Source organism: Pezoporus flaviventris, unplaced genomic scaffold, assembly GCF_033815535.1.
Source record: "Pezoporus flaviventris isolate CSIRO_AGI_PZ_B2104156 unplaced genomic scaffold, CSIRO_AGI_Pfla_v1 ptg000001l, whole genome shotgun sequence".
In the NCBI taxonomy this organism is placed as follows: Eukaryota; Metazoa; Chordata; class Aves; order Psittaciformes; family Psittacidae; genus Pezoporus; species Pezoporus flaviventris.
The window spans coordinates 21,451,157-21,461,632 of record NW_026892549.1 but is presented as its reverse complement, the minus strand read 5'-3'; the positions used below and the strand labels follow the sequence as shown (position 1 = coordinate 21,461,632).

Below are 10,476 nucleotides of genomic sequence, written 5' to 3'. Positions count from 1 at the left end.
CTTCCCAGGTGATGCATTGCTCTCCAAGTCTTTTCTCCCTGGACAGACACTCATGGTCTCCCAGGATACAAAAGATGCTCATTTTCCTTTTCATTACCATCACAAGCAAATCTATAGAGGGGAAAAAAAGGAAAGGAGTAATTTCCTTCCCTCCAACTCACCTGCTGGAGAAACAAATCATCTCAGTGGCACACGTGAACCCGAACAGTAGAAAACAAAATGTGCACTGGAGTATATACAAGGCATGCATGTCACACTATATTAAAAAAAAAAATCCAGAATCAGTTGCTTCAAGGGTAAAAAAAAAAAAAAAAAAAGCCATGAGGGTATAGCAAGATGCTGAATTTTTAGGTACCATGTATATCAGCACAGTACAGAATTGTTGACAACACTAGAAAATGGCCTGTCACACAAGTGGGTTTAGCACATGATGAGCTATGGGACATGGGCACAAATCCACAGAAACAGGCCAGGGAGCAGCGCACGGCATCCACGCAGACATGGTTCCGTCAGTAACAGCAGAAAGCACCTTAAAAATGCTCAGGAGTGCTGTCCTGCACACACACCCCCCATTACCCTAGCTCTGAAACACAAACCAGGCTGTCCTCAATCAATGCAGCCGACAGCCTGTGATTACCACCGCACAGACCTCAAAGGGCGGGGAGGCACACATGTATGCTCAGGCAGGACGCTTGTCACATTCACCACGTGTTGCCAGCAGCATCCAGCGGTGCCCCAGTTCTCACTGCCCCTCTCCACCCCGTTCCGCCTTTTCCTCGTTCAACAGGTGAAAACAGTGACCCTGCAGGAGAAGGGCGGGTGGCTCGGGGTGGACACATCCCCGCTCCAGAGAGACCTAGGTTTACCCCCGCCCAAGCCCCACGGCCCCGCCGGCGGGTGACGGCTGCAGGGCAGCGCTTGGGAAGGCATGGGCAGCGGTTCGGCGTGGGTAGACCCGGCCCCCTCGCCACGCCTCCCGCCACCCCGGAGAAGCCGCGGCACCACCGGGCTACGGCTCTGCGTGCAGCACCCAGCCCGGACCGCGGACGGAGGCCGCAGACACCCACGGGCCATGGTAAGTCGATGCTGGGAACTCCGGCCGGTGCTTTGCAGGCAGCGGGAAAGGACGGGGCAGGAAGGTTCGAGCAGCAGCTGCGGCCTCTGAGAAGAGGCAGGAGGAAAGGGAGAAGGGAGCAGAGCTCTGCGCTGTGGTTAATAAGTAACAGCTCCGCCGGCTGCTGCTGTTGAATGACCGAAGCCAGCGCTCTCCAGGCTCCGTGCCTCTGCAAGAGGGAGGGAAAGGGTTCGCCAGCAAGGCAGCTCTGCCAGTGTGACCCCTGCTCAAATTCTGCATGGCATGTGCTGCATCTGCACAGCCTGTCCAATCCACCCTGGACAGCTGGAAACCAGCTTCTTCACAGCAGTGGAGAGGGGACAAGAGCAAAAGACATTGGGCCTTGTGGCATACCTTGTTCCAGCCCGGCCTGCAGCTCCTGCTCGCACCAGGGCTGCCCCCTTTACCTTCTTCTAGGTGACAAGTCACCCTTAAAAGGGAAGATACTAGTTTGGGCAGAGAGGGTTGTTTCATCTCCAGAAAACCCAAAGCTCTCCCAGTTTCCAGTGCTGGTTCCTTTCCATCAGTTGCACAATCCATCTACTGGTTTTCTGCTGGTAAAAAAACAAAACAAAAAATCCCAATGCCTTGGCAGTTAAGAGCCAGCAAAAGAAAACAAAATAATTAAATTTCCCTAATGAGGATAGCGTGTTTTAAAGGAGTACATGCACATGCAAGCAGTTAAATGCCACACCGATAAAACCAGCAGGCTGGCCAATGGGGTGCTGGGGCAAGGAAGAGGGGAAGGGGAAGGGGATGGGATGGAGGGTGCTCCAGGCAGTTTGTCATCAGAAGACACAGCCAGAGGAGGTGGCTTTTTTGTGGTCTGTTGGCCAAACCTCAGCTTGGCCCCGCCTCCCACTGGTGCTAGGCTCTCAGAGAGGAGCTGGACCTGGAAAAAGCCCCGGGGCCTGTCCTCCCATGTAGTCGCAACCGCAGAAAAGGGTTCAGAGGACAATTAAACCACGTCCCTCCCAAGCAGCCTGGTTTCTTGCTCTGTCTGGGAAAGGCTGGCTTGGAACCCAGCCACCTGCATCCATATCCATCGACTTCAGGCAAGCAACAGCTCTGGCTTTACATAGCCTTTCCTCTCTTCAGTACCAATACACAAGCAGGAGGTCTCAGCCCCTGGTTCCAAAACCTGGCATAGTCCCTACACCATTCCCAGCACAGTCCCCCAGAGCAGCCCCCACGGGTGCCCCCCTGCCAGTGGCCCCATGCAGAGCCAGCCTTCTTCCCCACGTTATCCAGTTGCTAAGCTACCTGCGCCCGGCTTATCACACCATCAGCACAGAAGGGCAACGGCTGAGAGTTTATTGCACTAAGCCATGTTTACTCACTACCTTCCCTCCAAACCCAGAGCTCGGGAAGGGACGGGATTGACATTAGTGGGGAGGTGGTGAACCTGGGTCTGGCAGGGGGCCATCCAAAACACTGCACAAACTGAAGGGCAGCACAGGGTGGTTTGAATGCTACCAGCAAGGCCAGAGTATGAGCAGGTGAGGAAGGCTTTCCCCAGACATTATGCAAGAGAACAGGCATGCAGCTACGATGCCAGGGGGACAGGAACCATCCCACCTCCAGCCACTCCTGAGCTAAGGTTCAGCGTACACCTTGGCACTTCCCATTTCATGACGTGCTCTGCAGCTCACAGCTTTAAGCATAGGGGTCACAGCTATGCAGACAGTTAGGCACCCACACAGCCTGATCCATGTCTTAGCAGATCCAATAACACTGGAATAGGACATAATCTTTCCAGTCTTCCCCAAAACATGCAAAACCAAAAAACCACCCACAAAAACATCAGCTCCGTGGCTGCCTCTGGTTTTGTACAGCCTACGAGTAGGCATACTATAGGAAAGGACTATTTGCCTTAATTGCTCAGCTGCTTAAGATGCTACTTCTGAGCACCAATGCCCAAGCAAGCATCTCAAGGGGCTGCTGACCAAACACTCACCAGAAACAGTGTGTTGGTCATTGTCACTGAGAAACAACAATCCTCACCAACTTGAAAGATCAGATCACCCACTAGGAAAGAATTTTAATTATCAGAACATAACCTGTCACGTAGAGCAACAGCCCTCTGTGCTCACTCCTTCCCTACTGAGCTGAAAGATACACTGGCTCGGTTAGCTCCCATCACCAAGAACTCTATTTTAGTTTCATCTTTGCTTATATTCACTTCCCAAGACGAAGAACTGAACTTTCCTTATCCCCCCCTTCCCTTTAAAAAAAAACAAATAACAGCAGTTCTGCCCAAGAGCAGAAGACAATGCTAAATCACAATCCTTCCCTCTGCCCTTTGTTACTTATAGACAGAAACAGCCTCTTAAACTCCATCGTAATGTAAGGGAGATTGAAAAGGAAAAGGAGCTGAACTCCAATTTAGCGTGACTCATCTCTGATTCACACCACTTCTTTCTCCTCTAAAGCAAGCTTCCAGTGCAGATGACCTGCAAATAAAGCCCTCCTGCTTTAAGAAGGTACTTCACAAACCTTAAATGCAAACCATTCTTAGTTCTTGAACCATTGCAGTTTCAGGTTTTCTTTTCATAAAATTCTATGTAATGTATTTGGGAGCTTAACCTTACACAGCTATCATTCTTATTACCTCAGGTTATAATGAATCCACATTTATACTGGTAAAGTGGTAGGTGTTGCAGGTTAGAGGACAAAAGTGGCAAGTCGGACTGCCCTTGACCTGTGTGCCCAGGGTAGGGAACAGAGGACAGCACTGATATCCCCTGTCATGAGTACCCACCAGTTCAGGTCTACACAGACACTAACCCACCCACCCAGCCTGCAGCTGCCTCCATGGACCCGTAACTCCCTGACCAATGGGATGCCTTGCTGCTTTGAACATTCACTTCATCCTACCTCTGCCACACTGATCTTCTCCTCTTCCCTTTCCTTTCTATGGTGTCAGGCAGGAAAAGCCCACAGGCTGAGCACAGAGGAGAGGGAGCAGCTGCTGCCAAACCTGAGAGCTGTGGGGTGGAACGAGGTGGAAGGCAGAGACGCCATCTTCAAAGAGTTTCACTTCAAGGACTTCAACCGGGTATGAGCATCAGTTGTATGCAGATTTCACAAAGTGGGACACCTGGTTTGCAGAGCAGGGAGTTCCATCTGCAAGGCTCAGCAAAAGAAACCCCTCTGTGTTTCTCCTGAAATGTAATGACTGAGCAATATAAGACACCAAAGTGCTTGACCAGCACGATTTCTCTGGGAAAAGCTTCCCCAAAAGGGGAAAATCCATAGAAAACACTAGCAAAGATACAGAAAATCCCAGGCCTTCTATTTGGTTAGGTTGCCTAGAAACATGTGGTGTAAAATTAACAGTAATGGGGTGAAAAACAATATATTGCCAGGTTCAGAGCTAGCTTTTCTTCTTACTCCACTGGGCAGGCCTTTGGCTTCATGACCAGAGTGGCTCTACAGGCAGAAAAACTCGATCACCACCCTGAATGGTTCAACGTGTACAATAAGGTAAGAAACAGGGATGGTGAGGGAAATGGAGATCTGCAGGGAGCACATCCTTTTTTGCGGCATAAACCAGCAGCAAGTCCTCTTCAATGGGACCTTTTCTGTCAGATGCTATTCCCTTCACATATCACAGACAGCCTACAGCTGTCACTTAACAGATCCTTTCCTCCTCCTCTTTTTATGTGTCCAGCTGAGCAGTAGCTGCCTCGGTGCCAGCACCAAGGTTATGGTTTTTAAATCAGTATCAGAAGCAGCAGCAAGGGGAAATGTTTTTGAAGAAAGAGTGAGTTGTAAAGTGGGCATAGGCGGGTGCTGTGACCAAGGCAGGGGTGGCAGTGACAGCTTGTGGCCAGGATGAGCTGTAGGAAGGAGAAAACCAGGCAAAGTGCCAGACCACCTCTTTCTATCTACCCCAGGAAATTCTGCAAACAAGCCTAGAGAAAGTAATAGCCCTACGTGCCTTATCAGGTGCAAACTGTTTCTAGTGCTGGGGAAAACCATTCCTGCTCTTTCTGCCAGCAACACTTGTCGGTCTGTCTGTCTGGTTTAGGTTCACATCACCTTGAGCACCCACGAGTGTGGAGGCTTATCGGAGCGAGACATCAACTTGGCCAGCTTCATTGAGCAGGTTGCAGCATCCCTCTCCTGACCAGAGAGAGACACACAAAGCCAAAAATCAACTGTGCCGCTGCCACAACCCGTATCTCACCTAGACAACTGCACCTAGAGCTTTCCCCCACTTCCAAGCTAGTTCCTGGATCCAGACTGCCTAACACCACGCCACAGCTCAGATGAAGGAAGGCACTTCTTGGGCACTGTGCACATATCCATCTCTGATCTTGCCACTTCCATTCTTAAACCCTTCGTTAGCTGAGCGCCACCAGCCTGCAAGCTGTTGAGCCTCTGGGGCTTTCAGCATACCTGCCCTTTTACCTGGAGTCATGTTACACAATTGCACCAGTAAATCTTTCCAGTGCCTGACGCCATCTAGCCACTTCCCGTGTTATTTCTTCTTACCTGCTGGAATATGCTTTCCACCCAAAACATGGTACATGAACCCGTTGGTTTCTCTGTAACATACCAGCAACTGTGATGTGCAATTTGGTTATTACTGTAACCTCTCTCTAGCAGTATTATAAGCAGGCATGTGATCTCACCCCTGTTGTAACTGGCCTTTAGTAGGATACCAACTAAAAAATGTTTACAATAAATGTCTTAGTTAACCCGATGTCAGTTTGGAATGAGGCCTCACTGTCAAAATTATGCCAACAGGTTTTCCCAAGGAAGGTACTGTCCTGACTGCTCTCAAGAAGGTGCTTCTGCCAGGAAAAAGCTTGATGAAGCAACACAGGGAAATGACATGTGCCTTCACAGGCTTACACCTCAAAGTGAACGGGATCTGAAAGAGAATAAGATTATCAAAGCCAGAGCAGATCAGATAAAAACTGCATGTGCTGAAGTCAGAAGTGTACCATAGCCAAGGCACAAAAACAGGGAAGGCACAACCAAAAGGCATGAAAGCAGCATAGCAAGGAGCCAGGGGCTGCTTATGGTGGGATACCTCCCAAAAAGGTTGTAGGTGGATTTAGTGGTGTAAGATCTTTACTCCAGTAACAATGATCACTACATTCAAGGAGTCTGCAGCCAAATCTCTGTGTATCTGGTACAACAGGAACAGTTTGCTATGAAACCAGCAGTAGTTGCTTTAAGTAGAACCATCTAGGAAAAATGCTACAAAGCCCCAGCAGAGGTTTGTTGGTGTTTGATTTTGGTCTTTTTTTTTTTAACCCTTTAAAGTTCTATAAAGTATTAAGAGAAAATCATAGCTCTTAAATGACAATTTCTAGCATCTTTAAACATCACGTAAGATGTAGCCATGAACATCACCCGTATCTTAACAGAATGAAAAAGTAGTCCTCAGGCAGAGTTTGTAACATTCACAAACTGCTCTCCCTGCAACAGACTAGACTGCATGAGCAAAGACCAGGAGCAGTAGGTCTCCATTCTTTCAAATGAGCATCGAAACAGAAAAACAAAGAGTTCAATGAGACTAAATAACTAAATGCATCATTTTAATACAAACTAGGCCCATTTTCACAATCTCTTCATCTATTTCAGCCTAAAGTTTTACAGTGGCAAATTAGAGCAATACAGAATACTGCCATCAGATGAACTCATCCCATTTGTTCATTAAAAAGTCAATGTGTATTTACTGGGCAAGATATTGTGTCGTACACAACCTTTCCACTCCCCTCTCCCGAAGTCATCAGAAAAGTGCAGATGAAATCCATGGCATGAAGACATACATCTCTTCTTGGTCCATCCCATTGGATATTCTTCAGTCTAGTACCTAGGAGCATGCAAATCCCTTGGGAGCGCTTTGTAAAAGCACAGATTAAGTCTCTCACTCGAGCACCTGAAGGTCAGAAATCTCACAGGAATTAATAGTCATGAAAATCCCCTCCAGGTCTAAAATATCATCCAGTTTCAGATCATAACCCAGTCCATAAAATTCTTTTTTGTCTTTTAAATAATTATACAATCTTTTAATCACACTTATTTTTCCAAGACCACTTCGCATGATAAAGGAGATGTAGATTACATGGTAGATGACAAGGATGAATAAAGACTACACACCGGTAAATTACAGTAGCCTATTCCTGATCAGAAGATTACATTTACAGTATAGAATACACATAAAACAATTAAACCCACAAATATTACAAGTGAAGCCCAGAATAGAATACATTGATTTACAAATAACATCTTCAAATACATCCGAAAATGTGAAATGGAGCACTGATCTGTTAGTTCCACCTAATTCCTTGGAGGAGGATGCAACCGGGGAAGAGAGGTTTTCTCTCTCCTTCACCTAGCCCAATCCATCCACTTTCTTTTAAAGCAGAAACAAAAAAAGTACCTCCCTTTTTGTTCTGTTTTTTAAATCTCAGTTCAAAAGGGAACCATCACAGTAGCCAGACATTTAAGACTGTCTCCAAAGTACTGCAAACTCAGGATGCAGTAATGGTCACATTAGCAAAACATTAATAGAATAAATAGGTCCAACATAAACGCTGACTGCCAGAGCTGGTAACACCATCAAGAGACTATCAGGCAATTCAAATGAGATGTTTTCAGAAGGGCTCAACAAGTCACCAATTTAAGGGCAGATGGCCAAAATACTTTTGTCTCCTAGCCCGGAGAACAAACCTGTTAAAAACTAAGTATTCTTCCCACAGTCACTGGGCCCAAAGCTGCACTGGTTTGAGCAGAGACTTGTTAAGTAAACTTAGTAACCTTTTCATTAGGTATAACTATTGTACCAGTGTGTGCTTCAGCTATGTTAAGCCAGCAAGGGTCAGGTTTGGGCTAACAAGCCCACTACTGCAGAGAGACAAATGCCTTCAGACACCCTGCACAAGTCTGTGCAAACGTGGTGTGAAGTCTTCTCCCAAGTGGTGAACTCTGCCTGGGAAACTCCCAGTAGCATGCAAAAAGCTGAGAGGAAACACATGGGAAAGCCCTGCAGCAGTAACTCTACTGCTGTTTAATAACACAGAGACTCTTTCCAGCTTGTCCCTAAGGCCGCATACTGCCTCACAAGCTGCACTGGGAAAAACTCTCTCACCATAAAAACAGTGAAGAAAAATAGGAAGCGTAAGTCACATGCCCAAGGCTTGAATGCTTCCCACTTGCTGCATCCTATCTAACATCTACCTCTCGGAGCTATACAAGCACCTTTATAATACTGTGAAGGGATTTGGCTCAATACAACTAATATTCTACCTTATAGACAAGAACGTTCTCTGAGGCCAGTCTGCCTTTGAGGTTTTATTCAGTATAGTACCATAAGAAAATGACCACAGCGAAGGTTGTGGTCAACAGCTGAACCTTCAAACCCTCCCTGGCATCCCACAAAAAAAGCCAGAGAAGCATCAAGGCACAATGGTGAATGCCCTTTTGAGAATGTGCCTTAAAAGAATCAGTGCAAAGAGCAGAGATTACTACTATTACAAAAGTCACTTTTTTATACTAAAAGATCATGGTAAAAAAAAGTCAGCTTTGGCGCCATCTGTTTGCACATGAAGTCCATAGCCATGACACATGCCAGGGCCTGACTACTACAGCTTTGTGAGATAGTGCAAAACCTTCAAGATATGAACAGTGAAATCACTGGTTTGCATATCCCTCCAGAATTGTGCGAGGTACAATAGCACTCCAGGTGGCAAATGCATGTCTTCCAGAGGAGACAGGGAAGCAAACCAGTTAACTATGTACCAGGATTTTCAGTACCATCTAGTTCCCCTCCCTACACTACCTGCTTGGTTTCTATTTCTGATGTTCTGTAAACCAAGAGATTCCATAAAAGGATTTTGTGTTGCGTACTTTTCCCCCCTCAGTAGCTATTGATTGCAGTCTGAGATCTCTAGAGGGGATTTCAAAAAGAGTACATGACCATCTCTCCTTTGCCAATTTATCGGCTCTGCATTACAACAGCTATAAAGGCTCCCAGCACAGTCTGTTAAATGCAGTAGCTTGAAGGAATACTCGAAAGAAAACAAAATTTTCAATTTACTTTCTGCCTTTAACTTCAGAGAAGATTGAAGCTTTGGAACACAACATGAGAACTCAAATCTAACACCTGGCTGGTCATCGGCTGAATACCAGGTCTGTGGAAGAAGAAACAGCAAGGAATGAAGTGACATGCAGAATACCTGAGGAATTTGGAGTTGTGGAATGGACATTTGATTTACTATCAATAGTTATGTTGAAAATAGGCAGGGGGAATGGAGGAAAAGTCCTAAAACTAAAGTCGGGCATGAAAATGATGCAGATTTCAACACAGACTAAGATGGGGAAGTTTCCAAGATCAAGCCACCATGAGACCTGTAATTGTAGGAACAAAGGTTTACTGCAATCTCTTCCCCTAGGAAACCTTCAGAACCACCCCAGTGCTAGTTGGCAAGGCACCAATTGATGCTGTACAGTCAGCGGTGGCTGGGGGAGCCATTCATGTGCTTTTCACTGCAAGGAACATCCGTGCTGTAGAGACCATCCAAGTATGCCTGAGAAATCTCCGCTACCAAGCTCCTGTCTGGGACGGACTGAGCCATTCCATAGATGGCTCCCTAAGCAGAGAAGAGAAGGTTGTTACATAGGATCGTTAATGCCATCAGAGAAACACGCTCACCCAAACATACTCTCATACTCTATGGCTGGCTTCCTTACCATCCCTGTGGTCTTGGCATTGGGATCCTTCATGATGTCCTCAATGCTGTCTTTGACATCTTTCAGGAACTGTTCAGCAACACCAGGCTTTGTGTGCAACTGCGTAATGCAGAGATGAATGCTGGGCAGGCAGAGGAGAGATTAACCATTTTAAGTTATGTACAGCTCCACATTTTCTGAGCAACTGACAGCAATTTAGTCTTTCCCTGGCCAGCAACAACTGTGTATCTCCTTAAAACAGCATTTCAGCAGTATAATGGGAGAAGATGGAGAAGGGAGGACTCCCTTCCAATTAAAAGAAATCCCTGCAAAACACTTGCCAGTGTAAAGTTCAGCTCTTTTGCAGAATGGCAACTCCTCTTTTCCTTCCTGACTTCAACATACAGGGTTAAAGGCCTATAATTTTCTCATTCCAGGTACCTCCAGTGAGAAAAATGCAGCTGCCTGCCAGCATAGTAATCCTTGCCCTTGTTTCCCTCCCCTTCCTCTCCAGTTTAGATAAGCCATCAGCCACGCACAGCATGGAAGTTAGCATCCACCAGAAGTAACAGGGCTCCTTACACCTCTGAGCTATTGCTTCAGGCTCTCTAGGCTTCACCTCATGCTAACTGAAATCCAAAATTTTTTTCAGTGCAGCCACATCTGAGATC

At 46.7% G+C, this 10,476-nt stretch overlaps 2 protein-coding genes across 5 annotated transcripts in view; one reads left to right on the top strand and one right to left on the bottom strand.

The window, feature by feature from the left end:
* Positions 1-913: 913 nt before the first annotated feature.
* Positions 914-5,377, top strand: PCBD1 (pterin-4 alpha-carbinolamine dehydratase 1). Its single transcript, XM_061447571.1, has 4 exons — positions 914-1,075; positions 4,041-4,172; positions 4,520-4,600; positions 5,148-5,377. Exons 1-4 carry the CDS (start codon positions 929-931, stop codon positions 5,244-5,246), a joined length of 459 nt encoding a protein of 152 aa, XP_061303555.1. The 5' UTR covers positions 914-928; the 3' UTR covers positions 5,247-5,377.
* Positions 5,378-6,652: 1,275 nt separating this feature from the next.
* The window catches only part of SGPL1 (sphingosine-1-phosphate lyase 1), a 45,469-nt gene continuing 41,645 nt past the window's right edge, over positions 6,653-10,476 (bottom strand). For all 4 annotated transcript variants that reach the window (XM_061447547.1, XM_061447559.1, XM_061447565.1 and 1 more), the window contains exons 13-14: positions 9,827-9,947; positions 6,653-9,726 (exon numbers count right to left, since the gene is read on the bottom strand). In XM_061447547.1, coding sequence (XP_061303531.1) covers positions 9,586-9,726; positions 9,827-9,947 — 262 coding nt within the window. In that variant the 3' untranslated portion in view covers positions 6,653-9,585. The remainder of the gene's footprint in view (positions 9,727-9,826; positions 9,948-10,476) is intronic.